The 27103-nt window shown below is 38.2% G+C and overlaps 2 protein-coding genes across 22 annotated transcripts; one reads left to right on the top strand and one right to left on the bottom strand.

Annotated features, from left to right (window-relative positions):
- Positions 1-220: 220 nt before the first annotated feature.
- On the bottom strand, positions 221-12009 carry HNRNPK (heterogeneous nuclear ribonucleoprotein K). 12 transcript variants are annotated; one of them, XM_069575840.1, is made up of 17 exons: positions 11305-11923; positions 9346-9424; positions 9154-9238; positions 8689-8786; positions 7993-8049; positions 6532-6575; positions 5584-5656; positions 4984-5055; positions 4374-4487; positions 3910-4038; positions 3034-3341; positions 2863-2917; positions 2477-2560; positions 2183-2198; positions 2024-2106; positions 1465-1634; positions 221-754 (listed from the first exon to the last, which is right to left on the bottom strand). In XM_069575840.1, the coding sequence occupies exons 3-17, from the start codon at positions 9209-9211 to the stop codon at positions 721-723; spliced, it is 1395 nt and encodes a 464-aa protein (XP_069431941.1). In that variant the 5' UTR covers positions 9212-9238; positions 9346-9424; positions 11305-11923; the 3' UTR covers positions 221-720. The 12 variants fall into 12 exon arrangements, 6 of the variants coding, with proteins under 6 accessions (XP_069431941.1, XP_069431943.1, XP_069431944.1 ...); XM_069575842.1 differs by having other exon boundaries at positions 221-694; XR_011254270.1 differs by lacking the exon at positions 2183-2198 and having other exon boundaries at positions 2463-2560; positions 11305-12009.
- Positions 11467-26454, top strand: RMI1 (RecQ mediated genome instability 1). 10 transcript variants are annotated; one of them, XM_069575836.1, is made up of 6 exons: positions 11467-11688; positions 12396-12573; positions 16957-17017; positions 20017-20081; positions 23618-23713; positions 24372-24591. In XM_069575836.1, the coding sequence occupies exons 2-6, from the start codon at positions 12534-12536 to the stop codon at positions 24419-24421; spliced, it is 312 nt and encodes a 103-aa protein (XP_069431937.1). In that variant the 5' UTR covers positions 11467-11688; positions 12396-12533; the 3' UTR covers positions 24422-24591. The 10 variants fall into 10 exon arrangements, 9 of the variants coding, with proteins under 9 accessions (XP_069431937.1, XP_069431930.1, XP_069431938.1 ...); XM_069575834.1 differs by lacking the exon at positions 12396-12573 and having other exon boundaries at positions 11492-11796; XM_069575828.1 differs by lacking the exon at positions 12396-12573 and having other exon boundaries at positions 11508-11688; positions 24372-26454.
- The last annotated feature ends 649 nt before the right edge of the window (positions 26455-27103 follow it).

Here is a 27103-nt window from a genome sequence, read left to right as displayed (position 1 = left end):
ATGTGTGGTGGAATTTCCTCCCAAGCAATGGACTTCAAATCATTAAGAATCACCAGAACTGAGTATTGTCAAGATATTTTGCCTAAGTCCAAGAAGAGATGCCATTTATTTATATCCAACAGAGGACTGAAAATTAAACTTAGTGTTCCGTTCGGGGGTAGGTTGGAGGGAATTCAGCCATTTGAAAAATGACCATCTTAAAAAAAATGACCACCAAAAATAGGTTCACTAAATTTATTTTAAAAATCATAAAACGTTTCTTACAAAAGAGCGTTACATTCTGCACACTGCTCTGAATAGATGCCAGGGACATATGGACTACTGTTACTTTTCCTCCCTGTCCCACCACCCCAAATGTTACAGTGACCACAAAGCAAAGTGTTCACAATAATTACATGGGGGGACTTCTTTAAACCACCAACAATGAACAAAAATTAAAATTCACTCACTCTGCTGCTGTTTCAAAATTTCAATGTTAGTTTTTGCACACCCTCCCCCACCCCCACCCTGTTTGTAAGGAACTAAAACATTACATCTGGTGAACAGCAAAGATTTCACTACACCTCAAATGCAGAACACCTATGAAGCAGAGGAATGTTGGCTTTTTAAACAGAAGCAGATAAAAAAAAAAAGATGCAGGACTCCTTCAGTTCTTCACTAGTCTTAGAAAAACTTTCCAGAATACTGCTTCACACTATAAAAAAGAAAAAATATCTTGCATTAGAATCCTTCAACATCTGCATACTGCTTCACACTATAAAAGAAAAGAAAAAAAAGTACGAATTAGAATTTTTGTTCGTAACATCTTAGTCAATCTTAACATTAAGACAATTTCAATGCTAAATTAAAATGATAAACATGTCCATTACACAATTAGAGATAAGAACTAAAACATTAGTAATTACAAATTAGAGCAATGTAAAATCCAAGAAAAAAGATTAATAGTAAATCAGACATTAGTAGAGCAGAATTGTTAATATATGGTAGAAAAGACAAAGAAATGCCAGTTAAGGTGTGAATTGCTGCATTTTACAGCACCAATCATTTGTCCTGTAGAGGCATGGCCTGTGCCATATGGCAGACTGTGATTTGTTGTCGATTCAGTTATCTAAAAACAACAAAATCACTAGTCTTCCACACAGAACTAGACCAACATCCACTGAATCTTCTACATTTTCTACAGGCTCTGTATAATTTGTAACAAGTGGTTTTGGCAGCAGTTTTCACCAGAAAAATGAGAAGTTTGCTTGGTTAAGGCTTCTTCCAGTAAGATTAGTATCGAATGTCTTCATGTTTTAGCAAGAAGGCAGAAGAAAATTAAAGCAAAGCTATTAGAATGTTTAGAAGTTAGGTCCCCAAAAGGTTGAGACACCATGGCTTCTAAAAGAAAAATTAGCTGAGAAAGAGAAGCTTTTTAAGGTTTTAGTATGTGTAGGCTAATAACATAAAGCTAAACAAACTGACCTGTTCTGCAGCAAATACTGTGCATTCTGTATCTGGTCCTGTGTTCCTGTAATGGTAATGATCCGATCTTCGGATCCTTCTAAAGGCTCATCAATTTTGATCGAAGCTCCTGACTCATGACGGATTTGTTTAATCCGCTGACCACCTTTGCCAATAATAGATCCAGCCAACTGCAAAGATTTTTAAAAGCAAGTGTTTATGATATACTTAAAAAAAAAATATCCTGTATGTTCAGTGACCATCAAGAACATTCTCGTACAACTTATTGACTATACTTTGTTATTTAATTCCCTCCAACCAGTCAGTTTGAATTACAACCTATTTACATCACCCACTGCCATTTCCTTTAAAAAATGAACCAGGGGCTCTAACCCCTGATAATTGCTTTTAATAGCACTGAACACTTTTTGACAAGGCTTAAACTGGAGAACACTTCACTGAAGTCCTTGAAACACAACTTTAATCCTAGAAGGGAATACTTTTGTTAAAACCTTCGTTAAGCCAGAAAACTCATAAAAATGACTCAGTAAATGTCTTTTATAGTATTAAAAATACTTACATCTTTGGGAATAGTTACTTGTGTAGTAATAATAGGTCCACCAAGATCACCATATGAGCCACGACCCCCTGCATAGGAATAATCTGATTTAAATAATGAGTATTAAGTTCATATACAAAGCATGAAATAATGTTTGATTTCAGAAAGAAGAAAACTTACCATATCCAGAGCCACCCTAAAAAGAGAACAGACAAAAACAGAAAATTACTTTGCCTTCCAAACTTTAGGTAATTAAACACATTCCTAAAAACCCCCCAGTTATTATTAGTAACCAAAGCCCTCCCATATATTCCCTAGTAAGCCAATTTCAGAAAACAATCTTCAGGGGAAGAAACCATTCACGTACACAGCGTTCCAAAAAACAAAAATGTTATATGGGGGAAAAAATATTTAATTGGTGAGTAAACAAGCACTTTAAGATTATTACTAACATAAACACCCGTGATACTCAACCTGTGGTTCATAAGCCATCTGCCACTCTGATGGGCTCCATGTATCTATTGCAGAATCCCAGGTTTCATCAGCACTGAAACCAACCTGTGTTAAAGAGAGAAAACTATTAACATGAACCTGCACAGTATTTGTCAGAGCCACCATTTTTATACATCAATTTCTACTTCTGTATGTAAGTTTTCAGTAATCATGTATTTTGGGGGCAAACAAAGATGGAACAAGTCCTAACATCCCAGCAAACAAACAGAAACAATGATTTAAGTGACTAACAGAGTCTATCTGTAAGACAAGTTCTTCAGTTAACACATTCAATAAAATGTTAGCTATCTGACTTTTAAACCCTTTAGCTCTCATAAAATACATCAACGAAGTATCAAAGTTCTTACCATGCCATCATAACGGTCTCCAGGTCTTCCTCTTCTGTCATAGGCCATTAGATCTCTGCAAGCATAATAATTGTAATCTCAGCTGGTCACGTATTTGAAACGAAAACCTACCCCCTTCTATCTGTTAAGTGCTGCTTCTTATATATCAATGTGTGGATGAAAGAAACTTACCCTCCTCTAGGTGGTGGTGGTGGTGGAAGAGGAAGATTCCGAGCTCTACTACCTCCCCGGCCACCTCGTCCGGGAGGGGGTGGAGGAGGTCCTCGACGAGGGCTCATATCATCATAATCTCTTCTGGAGGGAGGCATGGGACGCCCACCCCGACCAGGTGGCATTCTGTCAAAACCACCTCTTCCCCGCATGGGAAATCCCACAGGACGTCCACGGCGGTCATCAAACATCATTGTAAAACCACCATAATCATAGGTTTCATCATAAAAATTGGGATCATAAGGCTGAGCGCGTCCTTTGATGGGAGACTGAAAGAAAAACACAGCAACTTTATAGACTGAGGGAAAAAAACCTTAGTTCACAGTAACAATTTTTTTTAACAGAAACCTTCAAGCACTTTGTATTTCTCTTGCGAGATACTTGTGGTTAAGGACAGGGACAGGAACATATGCAAACATAATAAATAGAATTTTAAAAAACGCGTTTCTGGTGAGTTTGAAATAAAAAAATTGGGAGTTTTACTGCTCGTGAGGCAACAGTTTAATTTTACCCTTGGCGTTAACAGACCACAAATTCCTTTCAATTTCACAATGGGGATTAGGAGGAAGTTACTACCCAGAGGGGATCACTATCTAGTACTGTAGAAGAACCATAAAAACTCCATGATCAAAAGTTATTAAAAAAAAAAAAACCTCACCAACAGTCAAAAGATAATTGTACAGATTATCTCAAAGTATTTCTAAATTAAATTGATGGGAAAGCAGAGTGATAGAAAATTGTTAGGGAAAAGTAATTTATCTTTGCCTTCTGAAATTACTTTTGAATAAGATATCTGTTTTGTGAAATTAAATGTAAACAAAAGTGTTCTGAAGGTACCTCTGATATAAGATCAAGGATGATCTTTATGCACTCTACCACCCTATCAGGTTTTCCTCCGATAAGAACGACTCTGTCAGTAGATTGAGGACAACATTCCTGGAAAAGCTTGATTGTTGTCTGAGTGTTCTGCAATAGGTTTACAAAATAATCAGCATTAATCAATCAGAAAAAAAAGAAATGCACTAAAGAAAAAAAAAAAAGTTCTAGGCTTAGACAGATTTAATTTATATTTTAGTAAAATTTCCCCCCAATGTAAAAACCTTGTTAGTAAGGGTTGGGCTTTGCAATACACTTTTGGCAAATAACTTGTCTAGTATGGCCAAGCCATTCTGCTATATTTTAATTAGCAAACTAGGTAATCTTAGGGGGAGGAAGCGCAAAAGAAGAAATGAGAAAAGCCTACCAAATCCTTATAAACAACTATTTTCCAATAATTCAGCAGAAGAAAGCACTGGCTTTACCTCTCGAAGTTCTTTGATTTTAGCACCTTTGACTCCAATAATTCCTCCTGCCAGACTCTGATGAATCAACAGTCTCAACTCGCAGTCAAAGTCGCTTCCTTTATAGTGTTGGTACTGTGGAGGGAGTTACAGAATTTCAGTTCCAAATCAAAGATTCCCCAATACACACTTATCTGCTATAAGCATACCAATATACTGTTGCAGTGAGCAACCTGAATTTATATTTCAATAACTTTACCAGTTATGTGCTATTATCCTCAATAGCCAGGCCCAAAAAGGACATTCTGCACCACCTTAAAAAACTATTTTATTTTCAGGTCCTGCAACACCATACCCACACTGCAGCCATTTAGCATGTCGCTGTTACCACAAAATTATTATTAACATTCAAATAACACCATAATAAAAATGACTGCAAAGCACTTTGCAAATGTATTTAATTCCCACTGCAGCATGGAGCAGGGTCAACAGTGAGTTGTAAGACCATTCATTTATCATCTTTTTAAGCCTTTTTCTATAGAGACGGGAAAAGTACACTATGTTGAAAATAAAATCGATCCTATGGGCCAGGCTCCATACTTCAGTGGGGTTCAATGGCACTATGACATACATTTAAGCATTCCACAGCATCAGATTCGAGCGGGAGCTGGCTGGTTGCAGTGGGTGATGGCAACTGCAGGCCCTGAAAGTAGAAAAATAAGAGTAATAGGTTAAGTGTCTAGTGTGATCAGGCTATTGTCGCATATATTGGTAAAGCTACTACAACATATTTCATGACTATCATTAAATAACAAGAAATTGCTCATCTACACTAACAATGAACATACAATGCTTTTCTCTGTACACCTAGCAAACATTACACAGAATTTAAAAATACTCAAACTAGATCAAACATAGTCCTTTCCAACATAGTCTCAGTCAGTAGTCTAACTCAAAACCTCTTCTAAAAATAAGCCCATAATATACATGCAAAACTCCATGAACGTGCACGACCACAGGTAGTTCCTTCCTATCTACTCCAGAATGGCTAGACTACAGTTTTAAACAAGTAATGTGGGATGTAAAACAATCCTGCACTTTAAGCAGCAGAGTGTAACACATTGCTGCTAAAAAACTATTATAACCAGTGTCTTTCCACCTCCCCCGTTTTGCCCCATTAAATATATTAAGCACCCCCCCATTGCAAAATACATTTAAAAAATGAGCCTACCTCTTCCAAGGTAGGGATGATTTTCTTCAGAATTTCTCCAATCGTTTCAATATCAGCACTGATACTCAATATGCTGTCAAACACCACAAATACCAGATAGTACAAAAAAAGGTGGAAAAGAAAAATGAGTTTTGTGGTCATCACCAGTAGTCAAACTTTTACAGAGATGAACATACAATTATTTAATAGTCCCCATTTAAAGTAGCCTATTTATACATTTTTCACATGCATTTTGTTTTATGCCCAATACAAACATGGTAACAATATTAGGAGACTTGCAGAGAGACAGAGAGAATGGGCTCTTGGAAGGGCTCAGATTAAGTGGGCAATAAATTGACCAGAACTGAAGCAGAGTTGAATATTTATGTTCCCCGCCACCACTAAGTTAATTAAGGATACCCTCGCTGTTACATTGGAAAAACTGGCACACCTTCTCTCAGGCAAAGTAGGGGAATATGCAAGTGGTAAACATTGTATTTGGAGTAAGGTTATGGATACCAGTTAGAAATTAGATCACTAATGGGCTCTGCAAGAAAACAAATACAAATGCAAGACAAAAACAAAGACAACACAAATGAGAAGTGAAGGAAAGTGAACCAGAGTTAGCATTTCATCAGAAAAAATTATGAACAGGCAATGTTGGGAAGCAAGGTGGGCCACAAAGACAGAGCGAGAGACTGTTTCGGTAACAATTTGATTTACAATGCAGCAAATATGCAACACTTGAAGCTGTGCTCCTTCCATTGAAATAAAATTAGTGGATCGTTTGGGTGGGCAACTCACGGTAAAAGTTCAGTGACAAAAAGACTTAATGGGGAAAATAAGACAGAAACTTGAAAAACAATACACCGTCTAAAGGGGATACTATTTAATTATATAAAAGGCAGGTAATAAAATACATTTCTCTCTTTCTAATCAGGCAGTGAGGCATAAACTGTTGGGACATACCGCTCGGGGCCACTGCTGTCTGGGACTGAAACACTGGCATTGTACTGCATTGGTCATTGGCGTTCGTGGATGTTGGCATTGGGCATGGGCATTCAATCAGAAGTTGTCAAGTATGGTACCCGTTTGGCAACGAGCACATTTTTGGGCATAGCCAACCAGGGTTTTCACATGGGCGTTCAGGGGCGGATGGGCCAACGTCATGGTGGGCAACGCAGGGGTAAGTCGATCCAGTACATGGGCAACGGAGATATATGGCCAAAAAAACAAGGAGAGGGAAAAGGGGGAAAAGCAATAAATTTTAATTTAATACAAACTATACTCATACTCTCAATTAATGAAACAAGCTTAAGTTGTTCTGAAGACTAACACAATAATGGACTTCTCTATATCTGACTGTGGCTTAACATTTAAGGACCTTTAATGATGGTACTTTAAAAAACAAACGATGTTTCAGTAGCAGGCTGGCTCATGAGGGTAGACACAAAACCTGTCATGACTTGAATTCTTGAGGAAATGGGGAAATTATTAACCCAGATAATTATACAGAACATCTGGATTAAGAGGAAAGAGGTTTATAAAAGACAAAAATTCCCACACCACCAAAAATCCTAACTTAAATGACTAGTTTGGTTTCTTGGAGGTTTAAAATGCATTCCTAGATCCTAACAGGCAAGTTTGTAAAATTTAAAATTTTAAGTTCAGTTTACAGTAATCAAGAGGAACATACAAAGATCTGCGACCAAGAGAGAAATGAAATACTATCAAATAAGTTTTCAACACAAAGTTCTTATTTGCCTCAACTTCAGCAAGGAAACATCAAGAGTGTGTAAAATGAGAAAAAAAATTAAGAAATTTGGTGTAGCCAAGTCCTATAAATATGCTCACTTCTGGTGATACCAACATTTAATGTGTCTAATCACAAGAGTCAACCCACTATAAAATATGAAGACACAAATTATCAGCATTGACAGACGGTCTCCCAGTTATAAACTTAAGTGCCTACTCTATTCTTTATCCATATCTAAATCATGCAACCTCAATTTCTTTGTGCTCCATGTGTAAACTGTTCAAGAACAGATGGGCAAATTGGGGGGAAAAAAGGGGAATAAAAATATGGAGTTTAATCAGCCACCTGCAACGGTTTTCAGTACTACTGTACTTGATTCACACATGGGAAATGGTGCAATTAAAGGGTTTTATACTGTTATTTATAATTAAGATGTTATCTTGAATAATTTGGTGTAAAGTTATTAGAAAGTGAGGAGGTTTAATACAGACCCCCCCCAACTCAATCTGGGCTTTGTTAGGAATGGCAAATCTTTAGAATTATCTATGTATTCAATTATTATAAAAGGCTTGTATCTAGGCTATTAAATGATTTCTATGATGCAAATCTTTAAATTTCTAAAAACACATAAACTGAAGCTGCCTGTGTAGTAGTTTAAACTCTTTAATACTTACGTCTGTACGGAGAGCCTTAATATTCTTGCCTCCTTTTCCAATCACTGCCCCAGCATTCTGAAGAAGATAAAAAGGTATCTAAGTGTGTCTTCTTAACCTTTTAGTCAAAAACAAACACCACACAAGTCTAGTGTATCTAACCTCTTGTTTGGTTATAGCGATGGAAATCTATTTGTGGATATTAAAACCACAAGTTTTAAACGAAGACCAAGAGTCTATGTTACATGCTCTGGAGACTAAATACCTAAACAGAGCTTTGAAATATTCAGGATGCCAGAAATATACTGAGTGTAAATCTTATGCACTGGCACCAAATTTACAATACCCTTTTGCAAGTCAATTAACTTAAATTCTAGCAGATACTTTCACATTTTTAGCTATATTATCAGTTAAGTAAGCTGCCAATCAGGATGTTATCTAATGAACCCACAATGAAATAGAAAATACTATCTTTAAGGCATTAATGCAATAAGGACCATCCGCACCCATCTCCTAATTAGGCTTGTAGTTCACTGTGTTGAGGGCTTTCATTTTAATCATTCGCAAAATAATTATCATGGCCTAAAAAGTCTAAGTCTGTTTAGAAAGAGCCAATTATTTTACATTCTGTAGCCTTCTGAAGGCTTCCCAGAAGCTCAAACATTTTCTTAAATTTCTACTTTGAGTAAGAACCAATTTCAAGAATAAATTCTATACCTTGCTCTGAAGCAGAATGCGTAATTCAACCATCTCATCAGTGTTTCTAGATCTTTTAAAAGCTTGTTCCTCTTCCATATCTTCAGCAGGGCGTTTACCTAAAAATTAACAGTTTAGGTTTCAGAGAGCACCAGCATCTTCAAAAAAGGGTACCTTTAATCACATTTTAGTTTTAACCTATAGATTTAACATTTAAGTCCATTCCCTTTGAAGGGATTAGTTGTTAAAGCTTGTTAAAAAAAGGCACTCAATCTTCAACTTTTATATCAAAATATTGTGACAGCACATCAAAGGATTAGAAATTTCTAAATCCAAGAAAAAAAACTTGTATTTACTGGCTTTCTTTTAATCGGTTTCCTCACCTACGAAAATGACAGTTACTTCTAGTTCAAAAAAGTAACAAGGATCTCAGGGGAAAAAATGATGAAATTAACAAAACAAGAAATTGTTAAAATGTTTTCTCACCAAATTCGCCATTGGTTTCGGTGTTGGGAAAGGTTTCCTCTGGCTGTTCAGTTTCCATTTTCTTGTATTCAAGGGACACACCAATCTGTTAAAAAATGGAGAGGCTAGTACACTTGGTTTCTTGGAAAGCAGGCTGTGCAGGGTACTAAATATTAAAGACAAAGGAAAGAAATGACTATTTCCAGAACGTACCAGTTATTAAATATATCCTTCCAGGGCAGAACTGAAGTGTTCTGGGCGGGACCAACTGACACCCTAGTGCTGTAGTAGCCTACGAAAACCAACACAAATCAGTTTTGCTTTTTTGGTTATTACCGAATACTAATGACTACAGATTTTAACACAAAAGAGCCATTTCTAAAACTTGTTTTCGGATCTTTAATTCCCAAAGGGCCGCCCTAAAACAATCCAGAAGACCTATCTGATTTTTCTGTAAAAGCAAAAACACCGTAATTTTGGACCAAGTTCCACCATAATGTTTTACGTAAATACACAGAAACCAGACGCATAAGGCATTTAAGCCTCCGAGTAATGAGTCTCGAGTAATGCTCCCGAAAGTATACATTTATAAAGAGACACAAATTATTTTTACAACTGGATTCTAAACTTCTGGGTTTCTTCCCACCGGTGACTTGAAAACTCTACCTGAAATATAAAGGCAAATTCAAGCCATACCCAACCGTCTGGCCAATCTACTGGAGCGATAAACAGGCAAACCTGAAACAGGAGTACACCCAAACTGCCTGTACTACTCGACTAACAGAACCCTTGAACACCAATAACATCACTAGCGGGATATTTCAAATTACGTTAAAAGCGGTATAACCTGACACTTTCTTTCAGCACCACCAGACCGGTGATAAGACTGTGAACAGCCTTTTAGCTCCTCTCTCCTGACTGGCAGAAGGCGACAAGCGGCTCCCGTTATGAAAGAAATGCTCACAGTCATGGCAGTATTTACGCCTTCCACTCTTCACAGTAACTGAAACGCCAACCCGGCCCCAAACTCAAAATACTGAGGTGCTACGGAAGATTTAGATGAAGGGGTTTGACGACAAATAGCAGGCTGTTTATAACGATAAACCCAGTATCCTCCAAGTGCTTTAGTCTCCAGACCCCAAAAATTGCTAAGTATATGCGCGACCGGCCAAAGGCAAACATGCCCTCTTCCCCTCAACGCCCGAAACCGGGATCGGCAACCGCCAAGCAACAGGAGTTGAGAATGCTCCCGAGGCGAGAGCACCAGCGCCGCACCTCTCCTCAGCCCGATCCGACAGGAAATGGCGGCCCGCGTAATGGCGACTACGTGCTACTAGGCGGAGCCGAGCGCGGACCCCCTCCCCCACCCACCACGCGGTCCCGAGACCTCGTCCCCCGCACCCTCCCCCCACCGCGGGAGACAAAGCAACGAAGGCAGCCCCGACCCTTCCCGCCCGCCCGTTCCAGACCCAGGCCCGGAGCGCCCAAGTGCGGCGGGCCCCACACAAAGAGAGCGGCGGCGTTCTCTACCGCCCTCCGGCTCCCTCTCCTTCCCACACAAGGCCTAGTTCCCAACACAACAAAACTCATCCCACCGGCACAAGCCTAGCGACTCTCCGAAGCCTCTAGTACCACAACGCGGACTGCAGATATACGCTCAGGGAAATGGCGGAGGTGGGGGGAGGGGAAACCCGGCAACGTTCCCTCCCAGAACCCGCCAACCACCACCAAGCCCCCAAACGCCTTCCCTCAAGTGGAGAAAGTACTCTCCGGCCCTCACCCCCACGCTCCTTCGCCCAGCCCCATTCCTCACCCGGCAAGGGTACCGTCCCTATGCCGCCGCGCCTCCTCAGCCGGTCACAGCTAGACAGAGAACAAGCGTAGGCCCCCACTGCCCTCCCCCGCCTCCACGCACTCTCCTACCCCGCCGCCGGGCCCGATTGGCTCCACCGGCTACAGCGGTGGCGCGAGAGCGAAGCGATTGGCCCAAGGCCGCATCAATCAAGGCGCCGGAGGAGGCGACAACCCCGCCCCCGGCCGGCGCCTCCCTTCAGGCTGTAAGGCCGCTAAGGGCCTGAGAAAAATCAGACTTCGAAAAAGTCAACGCAACCTTTAGGGAGGCCAAAGCCCGGCCCGAACCCGCAATGCCCAAGCCCCAATAACTCTAATTACCTATAGGCCGCAAATAAGCGGGAAGTAGGCAAGACGTCGAGGTCGGTGCAGCAGAGAAACAGAGGATAATGGCGTCTGCAGTGCTTTCGCCTGAAGCGCCCTCCTCCTTTCTCGTTCGCGCACTCACTGGCTGGGGCGGGGGGGGAGGGGTGAGGCTATCGCGAGAACTAAAGGCTGTCCCGTTCTCGCGCACAGGGAGGGGCGGGTGTGGGGGGCGCTTTTGGGCCTGAAGGAGTCTTCACGGGTGGGAGGAGGGGCGTGAGCGCGCGGCAAATCGGGCGGGAAGCAGCGAAAAAGCATTAGGGCGCGCGCTGTGGCGGTTCCTAGTCTCACGGTCGCGTGCCCGGGAACTGCTGTTGCGCGAGGGGAAGGCGGGACGTCCAGGTCGGTGTAGGGCCAGACGAATGCCCCCGTTTCCACAGCCCACATTCGCGTCTTCTTCCCTCCCCGGTACTCCCCTCCCGCTCTGGCTGCAGGGCGAGCTGCGCGTTGGTAAGTGCAGCCAGCTTGCCGGCCCGGCCCACGCCGCGCTAACCCGCTGTCTGTAATGGGCCGCAGCGCCCTTCAGGCATGGCCCGGGCAGGGGGCGCAGCCGGCAGGTTGCGGTCCGCGGTCGGCTGGAGGCTCGGGCGGGATTCCGAGAAACGCTGGCAGTCCCGCCGGGCTCTGGCTGTCGAGCCTTGGAGTCCTGCACTATTCGCCCCCTTTGCTTCCGGCCGGGAGCCTGCGCTCCCAGGGTCTTTACCGGGCTCTGCGTTTCTGATGAAACTTTTTTTTCCTTTCTTTTATTTATTAATGGGGCCTGTGATAAGAGTATTTTATAGTGTCGTTGCTGTAGTTACGTGTGAAAAATTTCTGAAAGTGCTGCTTTCATCTCCTACAATAAATGCAAATCGCAAAATGAATTGTAGACATCCGCTTTCCGTTCACTTACCTTAAATCACCCACGGTGTGTCGGCAGTGACTTAGACTAAACCTCTCGCCCTCATGTAGATATGTTATCGTCCTAGAGTGTTCAGGTTATACTTGGTTTGTGTTCGGCTACTTCTAAGGCCTTTGTGTCAGGCTTTGATGATTTTTTTGTTGTTAAGGCCCGTAGGTCCAGAATCGGTGACAAACCTCGGAAATTACCAGTAGCAGTACCCAGTCTCCGCATCCCGACTCAACCCTCCAGCTCTCACCCACAACCCCAAACTTGTGTTGAAAAGTGAAAATGTTATAAGTTACACATGAAGCTAAATCTACCGCTAAGAATACACATTTTTTGGGGTAATGATGAATTTGTGCTGATTCATTCCATTGTAATTTGATTTCCCTCTTGAATACTTTGCAAATTAGATGTAACCAGCATCTTTAAAAAGTGTCTCTGATTTTGACCATCTATTTTGCTTGCTTAATTAGGAAGAAAACTCTTTCTAGGGGAAACTGAGGACTTCATGAAGCACCAAATATTTACTGGCGGGAATGGTAGTTAAGTACTGTTGGAGCATAGTGTCTGGGATTGTGGGGTTTATAAAAGGCTCTTTGAGTTGTTTTTTAATGGCCCCCATCGTGAAGAATATTATAGTCATGTTGGGAAGTAAAACTCAATGTGCGTTTGGTTTTATGATACATAGTTCAAATTTTTATTTAATGTTCAAGAAAAGTTGATTGAGTGTATGAAGGGGCTGGGGATGTTTGGATTATAGAGATTTAATCTACCAGTCAGAATTTGCGACATTTAATTGAATCTGTCTTTCAAAACCAGAGACACTTCACTAACACAAATAGGCACATATAGGATAATGTATTAAGGGTGCTTTCTTTCAAACTAGTATTTTGGTTGAAACCATCATATTCTGCCTTGATAAACAGTGATGACTGGTGAGCAGGAGCACAAAGTAAGCAGCTCTAAGAACTTCCCAGTTTCACTGTCTTCTGACTGGACCCTCAAAACTGAAAGCTCTTATTCCCCTTTTCTAGATTTTTTTTTCTTTTTCTAATTGTTTTCTTCCTTTACCTTTTAAAATTTGCTGTTTAGGTTTACTTTTTAAATAACAAGAAAGTCTGTTTTTTCCATTGTCTTTTCAAACAATTTTATACCTGCTTCATTCAGAGACTTGCCAGTTTGAGGAAGGTCTGTCTTTTCGCCAACCTTTCTTTCATCCTGTGTTGTTTTCAGCCAAGCTGTGTTATATCTGCTTATTCAAGCACTTACCAACTTGATTGACATATTCTGGCTCTTGTGTAATTAATTGTGTGATTATTTGGACTCCTGATGATTTTAAGGCTGGTATTACTTAGCTGTGGAATTTACGTAAGATAAACTAATCTAATTGAGATTGTACTCTAGTCAGCTGGATGATTATTTAAAATTTTGTAACTATTATTTTTTTAGTTTGTGCCAGACTTTGTGCTGGCCGTTTAACGCTTATTACAGTTCTGTGTGTAAATTGTGGATAAGACAAAGAGAAGTTAAGGAACAAGTCTAAGGTCACAAAGCAGAGATGGGAATCAGACTCCTATATCTGTTTTCTGTCTGTCTCTTGCATTAGGTTATGGAGGATCTGCAAGCAGCTCCACTAATTACTTCTTTCTGATTTCAGCCATTAAATAAAAATTTCCCCATAATTTTCAGAAAGTGTCTTCTCAGAATTCTTGGGTTACCTTTAGTGTTATCCCCAAGAGTTAAAAACAGATTTATGTGTATTTTTTAAAGTGAAGGCAGTGGAAACATGAAACGGTTATAACTTAAATATTTGTTAGTGCTTTTAAGTCTTAACTATTGATTGAATGCCACATACCATGTCTAAAAGGATGGTACTTCTGCCTCTTCTTCTATTTGTTAAAAAATTGGAATATGTGAGGCTGACTGAAAATTAACTTACAGATGCTGCTGCTGCTGCTGCTGCTAAGTCGCTTCAGTCGTGTCCAACTCTGCGACCCCACAGATGGCAGCCCGCCGGGTTCCGCTGTCCCTGGGATTCTCCAGTTGTGTAAATCTTAGTAGTGATGACTGATATTATAGAATTTTCCTACTCTGTTCTTTTCTGATTGGTTCCTGCAGTCAAGATCTAGAATGTAGATTGCTGTGTTAGCCAAGTTAAGCAGGAGCAAGATGTAACTCAATTTTTTAAAAAACAATGTTTTCATGATTATAAAAGTAGTGGAGATTAATGTAGTTTTACATATGGTCTTTTTTCCTAACCAAATGAAATAATTTTCATGTAATTAAATAGTCCTTAAAAATATTTCTTTAAAAAACTATTTCCTGGATCCAGTGTGATTATGTATTTATTTTACTGTTGTTGAACATTTAGTTTGTTTTTTTCCACACTGTAAAAGCTTCATGATAAACACTCTGGCACATAAATCTTTGTCCTTATTCCTGATTGTTTTCTTAAGATTAAGTTTTGAAAATAGAAGAAGTAGACCATATGGTGTGAACATTTCTTACTGTACAATTTCAACAACGTATACTTTTTTAATATTCTTTTCATGGACAGTGATGTTCTTGAGGATCAAGGGCTGGGAAGTTGTGGTGCTCTAGCTTGACACCTGGAGAAGGCAATGGCACCCCACTCCAGTACTCTTGCCTGGAAAATCCCATGGACAGAGGAGCCTGGTAGGCTGCAGTCCATGGGGTGGCAAGAGTCGGAGACAACTGAGCGACTTCACTTTCGTACATTGTAAAAGGAAATGGCAACCCACTCCAGTGTTCTTGCCTGGAGAATCCCAGGGACAGGGGGAGCCTGGTGGGCTGCTGTCTATGGGGTTGCACAGAGTCTGACACGACTGAAGCAACTTAGCAGCAGCAGCAGCTGATACCTCCCCTCTGAGTTGCTTACCTGCAGTGACCATGGTTACTCAGTTTCTCAAGAAAAGGAGGAACAAAAACCTTAGAAATTCTCTTGAAGGAATAGATGCAAGTAATACAATTTACTAAATTATTAAGGAGCTCAGTTATTGAAACCCAGTCTAAACTTTATTAATTTCACGTGATAATACTTTTTCCATTTAGCAATTTAATAAGCTTTTCTTTTTTACCTGTAGGAAAAAAAATTTTTAATGTTAGAAACATCTTTTTATAAAATTGTTTTAACATGCATTTGTAGGCACTAAATTATGTTGTATATCAATATGCCCTCCACCTTTCTTTGCTGTTAAATGAAGAATTCTATGCATATTCTATGCAAATGTGCATTTAGTTACAGTAACATTATAAAGTTATAGTACATCTCTGGAAGTGGAGATCCAAATCCGAAGGGTACTATTTTAAGAAAATTATTAATTAGGAATTTGTCCAGACTACTGTCTGAAAAGATTTTTGTCACTTGCTGTGTTCAACAACACAAACAAGGACATGCATGTTTGAAATAAGTACAAAATTAAAAAAATAATACATAAGTTTTAAAATATCAGTTTGTGATATTTAAAAAAATTTAAAACTACTTTATGTGGTACTTTAGTAGAGTTATAGCAAAAGGAAAAGTAATACTTAGTGATAACACTGTTACAAAGATAGATGCAGTAGGTGATGTGTTTCTTTCATTTGACTTTGTAAATTAGAATGTACTGAGTGAGATTGTCATTTATATGAGATCAGAGAAAAGTCTTGATTGTTAATACTGTAGTGTTGTTATAAACTAGCCATTTATGAATGTGTTTTGTATGCAAGTGGGTATATGTAAATGAGAGACTGACTTGACTTTCTCTTTTCATTCAAGTCAAACAGTATCTAGAAAAAGGTATAGGAATGGAGATTAGCAGAATCTAGTTCAGAACCTGCTACTGTGTATGATCTTTATGTCTTTAATCTTCATGCCTGTTTCATTCTCACCCAAATAGAAGACAGTACCTACCCTTTCTATCATAAATGACTATTTTGAGGTTTAGGTAATATTATAGATGTAAAATAATATATTTTGAAAAAGTTTAAAATCTTACAAATAAGAGGTTTTAATTTTTACTCACCCTTTTCTTGAGTTCTCTGTTTATCAGCTATATTGCTGCTATAAAGAATTGACACCACTGAAATTCATTTCTTTCATTTCATTTTCTATCCAGCCTTGACCTTTTCAATTCACAGTCAGTCAGTCTTCCTTTTTTATTGGTTTCTTCCTCCTCCTAGAAGTATTAACAGTATTAACTCCTACTGTTTAACAGGTTCAGGTAGAAAATGGCATTTGTGTTAAGTGTCTGCATGTAATAACTTAGGGGTATATATGGGTATATACTATACTGTACATCCTGAGTAATTCATAGTACAAAACATTCTGCAAACAACTTAATTGATGCAGCATTTATACTTGCTAATTCATTTAAATAATTCTAACTACTGAAAGTACACTTTGTCTTGATTTCAGTTTACTTAATGACTATCATCTCATACAACACCCCTGCCAATTATGCTAGGCCCATTTGCCAGTGTTGCGGTGGTTAAATTTTAGTGAAGAAAATAAAGTAACTTAGTGAATGAATACACCTGAGGGCCTTGGATGTAGCTTTATTTTTGAGGTTAATAATGTCAACAGATAAAAATAGATCTATTCAGTACAGATCTGTGTCTTGAAGATAAGATGTCACTCAACTATGGCCTCATAAAATCATGCTTGGAGATTTTAACATGTCTTATTTTAATTAATTTCATATGTTGATGGTATTTTGTTCTAGGTTCATCTTTTAAGCATACAGCTGAACTTGGTTTATTCAATTTGAGAGTATCTTTTAAGAAGTGAGTTAATCTATGTTCATTATGATTGCTGATATATTTAGACTTATTTTTACCATCTTGTTTATTTCTGTTTATCAGTTCAGTTCAGTTGCTCAGTTGTGTCCAACTCTTTGCAACTCCATGGACTGCAGCACACCAGGCCTCCATCACCAGCTCCCGGAGCTTACTCAGACTCATGTCCATTGAGTTGGTGATGCCATCCAACCATCTCATCCTCTGTCAACCCCTTCTCCTGCCTTCAATCTTTCTAGCATCAGAGTCTTTTCAGATGAGTCAGTTCTTTGTAGCAGGTGTCCAAAGTATTGGAGTTTCAGCTTCAGCATCAGTCCTTCCAATGAATATTCAGGACTGATTTCCTTTAGGATGGACTGGTTGGATCTCCTTGCAGTCCAAGGGACTCTCAAGAGTCTTCTCCAACACCACAGTTCACAAGCATCAATTCTTTGGTGCTCAGCTTTCTTTATAGTCCAACTCTCACATCCATACATGAGTACTGGAAAAACCATAGCTTTGACTAGACAGACCTTTGTTGGCAAAGTAATGTCTCTGCTTTTTAATATGCTGTCTAGCTTGGTGATAGCTTTTCTTCCCAAGGAGCAAGCATCTTTTAATTTCATGGCTGCAATCACCATCTGCAGTGATTTTGGAGCCCCCAGAAATAAAGTCTGTCACTGTTTTCACTGTTTCCCCATCTGTTTGCCATGATGTGATGGGATGAGATTCCATGATCTTAGTTTTCTGAATGTTGGGTTTTAAGCCCGCTCTTTCACTTTCATCAAGAGGCTCTAATTCTTCTTCGCTTTCTGCCATAAGGGTGGTATCATCTGCATATCTGAGGTTATTGATATTTCTCCCGGCAGTCTTGATTCCAGCATGTGCTTCATCCATTCCAGCGTTTCTCATGATGTACTCTGTATATAAGTTAAACAAGCATGATGACAATATATAGCCCTGACGTACTCCTTTCCCAGTTTGGAACCAGTCTTGTTCCATGTGCAGTTGTAACTGTTGCTTCTTGACCTGCATACAGATTTCTCAGGAGGCAGATCAGTTGGTCTGCTATTCCCATCTCTTGAAGAATTTTCCATAGTTTTGTTGTGATCCACACAGTCAAAGACCTTGGCATAGTCAATAAAGCAGAAGTAGATGCTTTTCTGGAACTCCCTTGCTGTTTTGATGATCCAACGGATGTTGGCAATTTGATCTCTGGTTCCTCTGCCTTTTCTAAATCCAGCTTGAACATCTGGAAGCTCACGATTCACGTACTGTTGAAGCCTGGCTTGGAGAATTTTGAGCATTACTTTGCTAGCATTGAGATGAGTGCAGTTGTGCGGTAGTTTGAGCATTCTTTTACATTGCTTTTCTTTGGGATTGGAATGAAAACTGATCTTTTCCAGTCTTGTGGCCACTGCTGAGTTTTCCAAATTTGCTGGCACATGGAGTGCAGCACTTTCACAGCCCCATTCCCTTTGTACCTTCTTTTGGATTGTTTTCTTTATTCTGTGTTTTTCTCAGCAGATTTGAAAATCAGTTGTTATATTTCTATCATTTTGGTGTTTGTCTTCAGTATTTTTATTAAGGATATAATTTACATTCAGTGAAATTTATGTTCTTTTTGATGCATAGTTCCGTGAGCTTTGACAAACATTAGTCACATGACCATTGCTGTCACATGTTACTGTGGTGCTGCCTTTTCCATTGTTGTTCAGTTGCTAAGTTGTATCTGATTCTTTGCAACCCCCTGGACTGCAGCATGCAAGGCCTTCCTGTCCTCTACTGTCTCCTGGAGTTTGCTCAAGTTCATGTCTGTGAAGTTGATGATACCTTTTCTGTAATGCCCTGTAACTGGAATTATACAGTCTTTGTCTAACGTTTACCTAGCATGCTGCATTTGCTATTTGTTTCAGTCTATTTGGGCTGCTATGAAAAAATATCATAAACTGGGTGGTTCATAGATGACAGAAATTTATTTGAAAACTGAAAAGTCCATTGTCAAGGTGATGGCAGATTTTGTCGGTGTCTGATAGGGACATGTTTCCTGGTTCTTGGTTGACAGTCTTTTTATAGTAACCTCTTGTGGCAAAAGGGACAGGTAGCTGTGTGGAAGCATCTCTGTTGTTTATTTCTTTTGTTATTGGGTTGTAAGTTCTTTTTTTTTAATTAATATCTTTTCAGAATTCTGACTTTATTTTGGTCACACTGTGTGGCATGCAGGATCTTAGTACCCAACCACCGATCTAAGCCCCGTTCAGTGGAAGTGGGGAGTCTGAACCACTGGGCCATCAGGGAATTTCCATGAGGGCTTCATTCTCATAATCTAAGCACTTCACAGAGGCCCCACCTCCCAATACCATCACACTGGGTCTTAGGATTTCAACATATGAATTTTCTGAGGGAGAGTATATGTAGCAGTATTCATCTTTGTTATTGCATCTGTTAGTAGTGTATTCTTTTTTAACTCTGAATAATATTTCATTGTAATAATGTACTATAATTTGTCCTTTCATGAAGGACATGTGGGTTGTTTCTGATTTTTGGTGATTATGAAACAAGCTGCTGTAAATGTTCACATACAGATTTTTAATGAGTGCAAGTTTTCATTTCTCTTCAGTAAATACCTATGAGTGCTGCATGGTTGCATGGTGAGTGTATATTTAACTTTGTAAGAAAATGCTAAACTATTTTTCTTCCTAATAAACTGCTAAACTGTCTTTTAAAGTGATGTGCTATTTTGCTTTCCAACCAGCAATGTATGAGAATTCCAGTACTTGGAATTATCAGTTTTTTAAAAATTTTAGCTATGATTTTAATTTTACATTTCCCTAATATCTTGTCATTTTGCATATCTTTTGGTGAAATGTCTATTCAGTTCTTTTGCTCCTTTTAAAATTAGTTTGAATTTTTTAAAAGATTTTTTCTTTTTTTGGTGTGGACAATTTTTAATTCAGATTTTTTGAATTTGTTGCATATTGCTTTTGTTTTATGTTTTGTTTTTTCAGCTGTGAGTCATGTGAGATCTTAGCTCCCCCACCGGGGGTCAAAGCCACACCCTCTGCATTGGAAGGTGAAGTATTAACCACTGGACTGCCAGGGAAGTCCCCCTATTGAATTTTAAAATTCTTTTTGTAGTCTAAATATGTCTTTTGTCAGTTATGTATTTCTCCCAGTCTGTGGCTTGTCTTTTGTGTTTGTTTGGCTTGTATTTGTACTTTTAGCAGTGTGTTTCATAGAGCAGAATTTTAAAATTTTGGTGAAGCTCAGTTTATTAGTTTCTTTCTTTTATGAATTATGTATGTTTCTAGTGTTGTATCTGAGGAAACTTTTAAGAAACTAAGATCACAAAGATTATTCTCCTAACTTTCGTTCCCCTTAAAAAAATGAAATATAATTGACATACAACATTTTCATTTCATTTGTACAACATAATGATTTGTATTATTGCAGAAAGTGAAGTTGCTCAGTCATGTCTGACTCTTTGCAACTCCATGGACTGTAGCCCACCAGGCTCCTTCATCCGTGGGATTTTCCAGGCAGGAGTACTGGAGTGAGTTGCCATTTCCTTCTCCAGGGGATCTTCCTGACCCAGGAATCGAACCTGGGTCTCCCTCATTGCAGGCAGACTCTTTACCAGCTGAGCCACTAGGGAATCCCTATTATTGCAGAACTCACCACAATTAAGCCCAGCTGACATCCATCACACTTAGTTACAAAATTTTATAATTCTTATGAAGAGAACTGTTAAGATCTACTCTCTTAGCAACTTTTAAATATGCAATATAGTATTTTAACTACAGTGACCATACTATACATTGCTTTTCTATGACTTGATTGATTTTATAACTGGAAGTTTGTGCCTTGTGACCCGTTTCATCTGTTTTGCCCACTCCTGACCTCTGGCAGCTGTCAACCTGTTCTCTGTTATATATGAGGTTTTTTTTTTTTCTCCTACCTTTTTTAGTTTTCACATTTATATCTGTGGCTCACTTAATTTTTGTATATGTATGATGTACTGGTAGTGGTTCATGTTTTTGTGTATGGAGATATCCCTACCTCTCTGAGGATATTGATAATAGTTTTTTTTGAAGTTTCTTGTATTCTTTCATAGTTACTTTATTCTAATTTTTTAAACATTTAAGATTCTTCATTTAAAAATAAACTTCTTCAGGTATAAATTCTCCTCTTGGTTGTGTGTGCTGATGTGGTTCATGGTGGTAATTTTCCTCAAATATAGTTTTGGCTTGAGAGCTCATGTTGGATAGAGGTTTTTCACATGTGTGTTTTTACCTTTGGTGTGTTTTTGGAGTTGCTTCAACCTGCCCTCTAACTGGCATGGGTCTAGATCAGCTGTGTCCTTAGAGATCTGGGTATTTACTTAAGTGAATAGCCTGGTTCTGGACTATGCTGTATTCTATACAAGTTGTATACTCTATATATCTATTCTTAGATTATCTCTATTCTCTCCATAGGCCATAGGTAGGTGCTGAGTAGAACTTTTTTGGCACAATTCTAGCAAGTAGTCTGTTGTGCCCTATAATTGGCATACCGGGGCCTTAGAGCCTTGGAGCTTTAGCCTGCAAGTCCCCTTTTCCTGGTGGCTTTAGTGCCCACTTAAAACTCTAAAGTGAAAGTTTCTCAGTCGTGTCTAACTCTCTGTAACCCCGTGTACTGTACAGTCCATTGAATTCTCCAGGCTAAAATACTGGAGTGGGTAGCTCTTCCCTTCTCCAGGGGATCTTCTGAACCCAGGGATCAAACCCAAGTTTACTGCATTGCAGGTGGATTCTTTACTAGCTGAGCCACCAGGGAAGCCCAAGAATACTGGAGTGGGTAGCCTATCCCTTCTTCAGGGCATCTTCCTGAGTTCCTGGCCCACAAGATTTTACTCTTTGTTATTGAGTGTAGCTATGTATTTAGAGTTTTAACTTGTTTCTTGTATATCCTTCTAGATAGAGATCCTATATGTACAAAGTCAAGAAGAATATGCTTATTGTCCTTTCTCTTGTACACAAAAGTTAGCATACTGTGTTTTGTTTTTCTTAGCAACAAGTTAGAGAATATTTCCATTTGATAAATCAGAGGGCTCGTGTAGAGATTGTTGGTTTGTTTGTTAAAGAGACATGCTGATTTGACTCTACATGGTTTATTTTTATCAGAATGGGCATGGACCTCTCCTACCTCTACCTATTTTCACATTGTTTTTCATATATGATTTAAAATGTATCTGTACTCTTAATTATTCTCTTCAAAGTAAAGATTCATCAGTTTGGTGTTAATTCTGCCTCCTAAAATGTTATTCTTGTATTTCTCATAATAAACGTAACTCTTCCTTTAAATTTTAACCGTTTGTTGAATTAGTAATCTGACTACTTATTTAGGGTCACAGAGCTTGTAAATAAATTTGGCACCAGACTTGTACACTGAACCTCTGGATTATATATTAGTCTCTTTTTTTTAATTTCATTTTTTTTAACACAATAAAGGGTTTTTACTTTTAAATGACTATCTGTATATCAAATAATAACATGTTAACAAATTCTTGAATTCTGTCATCTAGTAATTTTGATTAAAAAATGCTAAAAGTAGCCCAAACAATTTTACTAGCATTCATTGTATTTTTAGCCAGAAAAGACTGTTTTAAGTCTAGATGCTGCTTAGTACAGGTTACAAATAACTACTTACTATTTTTTTCATAGATAAAGCCCCTGACCTTCAGAAAGCTTTAGGGGGAAAAAATTAATCCCCCTTTTTAAGTTAAAAATTAAAAAAAATATATATACCTACAAAAAAAGTCAGTGTGTGTGTATATGTATATGTATAGACACATATTTGTCACTTGAGCTAAAAGATGTAGGAAACCAGACAATATATGCCTATTAAATTTCTAAGAGGTGGCAAGGTTAAAAAAAGAAACATTTGGATAAGCTCTAAGTTTTTACAAGGAAGCTAGATTTACTATTTTCTAAAAATGAGAGGACCTACTATATAATATACAGAAATAATTTAATGCCTTTTCACAAGAATATATCTTGAACTAGTCCATGGGACAGGACTTCTTCCCTGGTCCACTGATGCGGTAGTTTTACGGATCTGCCAGATGTTGTAGACAAAGGCTGAGAGGTTATCTAGGACTTCATCCCTGTTTTGCCAGAAGTAAACCTGAAGGATAGTCATCCCTGGGTCTCCTTTTCCACCTCACGGCTGCAGCTGCCATGGCATCCAGAGCTCTGGCTTCTTTGACTTTGAACCCTTCTCCCTCTGTAGGTGGTCAGTTTCAATTTCAGCTGCTTTGGCCTGGTTTCGCCTTAGGTTGCTTGTGAACCTCCGACATCATCTCCTATCCTTTAATTTTCACAGTAGTCCTCTGAAGTAAGTATATAGGCAAGGAAGCAAGCTAAGGTAGAGTGTCTAAGTTTCTTATGGTCACTTGCTTTTGTTTATTTCATTCCAAACCTCATGTTTTTATTGTGTACTACCTCCACTCTACCCTGATTGATAATAGGAACCTTCAAAACCATACTGTCAAACTCTTGCACTTATGAAAATAGTCCAGTGGTTGTTTCTGTGGCTTCATTTTATAACCCTTACTGTTTTTTGTCTTAGCTCTCAGGCCATTTCTGAGCAACAGAGGTTACAAGTACTCCACTGAACAACCAGTTCTAAATCCTGTCATCAAATCCTGTGCTCCTGTTTCAAATGGTAAGTTTTCTTATGGGCATATTAAAACTTTTATAAATTCAAAGTCTTCCTCTGTTGAAGGAAAAAATTTAATTTATGAGAAAAGCTTAGTCTTTTTAGTGTTTTGCTACTTTTTTTTATCATGCTGAGAAAATCAGAAGTATATTTACATGATACGACTGTTCAGAATCATTTAGATAAATAAGATGCTTTACATCAGCTAAGAATCTGTTAGTTGTTATAATTTTACCTGATTATTATATTAATATAGTAACTACTAACATTGTATGTATTGTGTAGGTCTAACATTGTGCTTTACAAATGTTAATCATGTAATCCTCACAACAACCCCATTAGGTAGGAGGTGGTATTGACATTTTATAGATGAAAAAACTAGGTTAGAAGAAGTTAAGAAATTTATGCTAGGCTGTAGAGCTTATAATTTGACAGAGCTAGCCTTCAAACCTTTATATATCTGTCTCACATTTTTTTGCTTTTCTCATTATACCATCTGATTACTTGTGGCATTTGAAGTTTTGCTATGTAGAAAGTCAAAGAATTACAGACATGCTGGAGAGAAAGTGTAAAGTTTTGGCTACTCTTGTTTGTGCATTGTAGAGAATTATAGAAACTCTATTTAGATATACTGAATTACCATAATGTTTTTGTTTGTTTTCAGGTAATAGATGCCTAATATTTCCTTTACGTGAAAGAAATGAGTGTAACTAGTATTGCATTAAGAGTTGAAACCTGGCTTTCAGCTACATGGCATGTTAAAGTGCCTTTAACGTGGCTAGAAGCTTGTATTAACTGGATCCAAGAAGAAAATGGTAATGTTAATTTGAGTCAGGCACAAATGAATAAACAAGTGTTTGAGCAGTGGCTCCTTACCGATCTGAGAGATTTGGAGCATCGTCTTTTACCTAGTGGCATTTTAGAAACTCCAAAAGGAGAACTGAACGGATTTTTTGCTCTGCAGATTAATTCATTGGTTGATGTAAGTCAGCCTGCATATGCCCAGATACAAAAGTTGAGAGGAAAGAATACAACCAATGACTTAATTACAGCTGAAACACAAGTAACCCCAAAACCTTGGGAAGCAAAGCCTTCACGAATGTTGATGCTACAGCTAACTGATGGAATTGTACAAATACAAGGAATGGAATATCAGTCTATTCCAGCTCTGCATAGTTATCTTCCTCCAGGTACAAAAATTTTGATTTATGGAAATATTTCTTTCCGTCTTGGTGTTCTCTTGTTGAAACCAGAAAATGTGAAAGTGTTGGGAGGAGAAGTTGATGCTCTTTTAGAGGAATATGCCCAAGAAAAAGTTCTTGCAAGATTAATTGGGGAACCTGATCCTATAGTTTCAGTCATACCAAATAATTCTAACCAAAGCATCCCCAGAATTACGGATGTTCTAGATCCTGCGTTGGGGCCTTCTGATGAAGAACTCTTGGCAAGTCTTGAGGAAAATGATGAGCTTGCAGCAAGTAATAATACCCCTTTGGAAAGAAGCTGTTTCATAGGTAATTCCTCAAATAGTGTTCCCATCAGACAGTCAGATTTTGAACCAGAACTTGTTATTTCTCCAAGGCCAAAGGAGAAACCACGAAACCAATCTATGCTTTTTACTGATGAGGAATTAGATGACTTTTCATTGGAGGAGGCCTTGCTTTTAGAAGAAGCTGTCCAGAAAGAAGAAATGGAGACCAAAGAATTACAACTATTGACTTTGAACAGAGCTACAGATGAAAGTATAGAGAAGTTTTCACATAGATCTAATACTCTAAATAGTTTTTCTTTTATTTGCAAAAATGGAAACAATTGGAGTGAAAAAAATTTATCTGAGCAAATGACTAGTGAAGACAAATCTCTTAGTTGTCCATCTACTAGAGACCAAAACAGTAGTAGTCTTTCAGTTAATCATAATGTACCCCTACCCCATGATTTTACAAATAAAGGTAAGAGCTCAGAGATACATAAAATAAAACAAATTAGCAGTTCAGATGGACATTCCTTAAATAATAAAATGTTCAATGGGGAGCTGGTCAGTAATATACCAAAAAGGAGTTCAGATGTTCCTAATGAAAATGAGCACCATTTACAGACTTGTTCTTTACAATTGTCAGAGAATAGCACTGGACGTTCTATCACCATGGATTTGTATTCTCCACCCTTTATCTATTTGTCTGTTCTAATGGCCAGCAAACCAAAGGAGGTTACAACAGTGAAAGTCAAGGCATTTATTGTAACCTTAACTGGAAATCTCTCAAGTTCTGGTGGCATTTGGAGTGTAAGAGCAAAAATTTCTGATGGTACTGCATATCTAGATGTAGACTTTGTAGATGAAATACTTACTAGTCTGATAGGGTTTTCAGTATCAGAAATGAAACAGTTGAAAAAGGATCGTTGTAAATACCAAAAGTTCCTGGAAGGTTTGCAGAAATGTCAGAGAGATCTAATAGATTTGTGCTGTCTGATGACTATTTCATTTAATCCCTCCTTGTCTAAGGCAATGGTATTGGCATTACAAGATGTTAATATGGACCACCTTGAGAGCCTAAAGAGGAGATTAAAGAAATAATTTGCTGAAATAGTATTAAAAAACAATTCAAATAAGGAAATATTTAGAATTAAATTTGTCCTTTTACTTTCACAACTTTTTGAAAAGGAAGTTTCATAACTGATTTCAGTTTAATTTTAAAATGCTTGATCATGATTGTGTATTTAAGTTTTTTTAATAAACTTTTTTATAGTAAGTGTTTGCTGAATGAATTTGATGACCCACTGTTGTTGAGAAATTTTGTTTTCCACTTGTTATTTCACATAAGGTGACCGGTAAAGTATTGTATTGGTGTTTACTGATGAGTCATACTGTTGACAGAAGGTTAACAATTATAAGTAGGTAGTTGAGTACTTCTAATTTGTACCTCAAAAGATTTGTATGTAGTATTTTTCTTAGGAAAAAATGTAAATCCATTGGAACAGAATGTTAGACTTTCAGATGTTAATTGTTTTGCTGGTTTTTATTTTGCTGATTGTAAATATTTTGTCTAGTATATTTAAGGCAATTATTATCTTAACTAGATACCATTTCAAAGATTATATTGAATAGTTAAAAGCTTGATTTTCAAGGATAATCTATTAAGAAGATCCAGTTAACTTTTAGGGGGATTAAAATAAGATGTGTATCTATGTCTTTAGTTGTTACCTCCTTTCTGAATTATTTTTACATGTAAGTCTTCCTTTAGTTTTGTTGGAAGTGCTGATTTCTTTTTCAAGGGAGGCTGTTTCCCACTTTCCCATTTTGCTCTTAAAAAGTCACACTTGAAAGGTTAAGTTATTTTTTATTATTATTTTTTAAAATGTAAATTAAAGTATTTTGAATTTTAAAGCATTAAATAAAAT

Source organism: Ovis canadensis, chromosome 2, assembly GCF_042477335.2.
Source record: "Ovis canadensis isolate MfBH-ARS-UI-01 breed Bighorn chromosome 2, ARS-UI_OviCan_v2, whole genome shotgun sequence".
Taxonomy (NCBI): Eukaryota; Metazoa; Chordata; class Mammalia; order Artiodactyla; family Bovidae; genus Ovis; species Ovis canadensis.
Note: the sequence above shows the minus strand (reverse complement) of the source record. Positions and strands in the feature narration are given on the sequence as shown.

Excerpts from the sequence above, each read along its gene's own strand:
- RMI1 (XM_069575829.1), top strand. The coding sequence starts at position 24,408 with ATGAGTGTAACTAGTATTGCATTAAGAGTTGAAACCTGGCTTTCAGCT.
- HNRNPK (XM_069575840.1), bottom strand. The coding sequence starts at position 9,211 with ATGGAAACTGAACAGCCAGAGGAAACCTTTCCCAACACCGAAACCAAT. Across the intron at positions 4,488-4,983 it reads ATGCTGTGGAATGCTTAAAT|TACCAACACTATAAAGGAAG; the intron begins GTATGTCATAGT and ends CTCCCTCCACAG. Across the intron at positions 4,039-4,373 it reads AAATCAAAGAACTTCGAGAG|AACACTCAGACAACAATCAA; the intron begins GTAAAGCCAGTG and ends AACCTATTGCAG.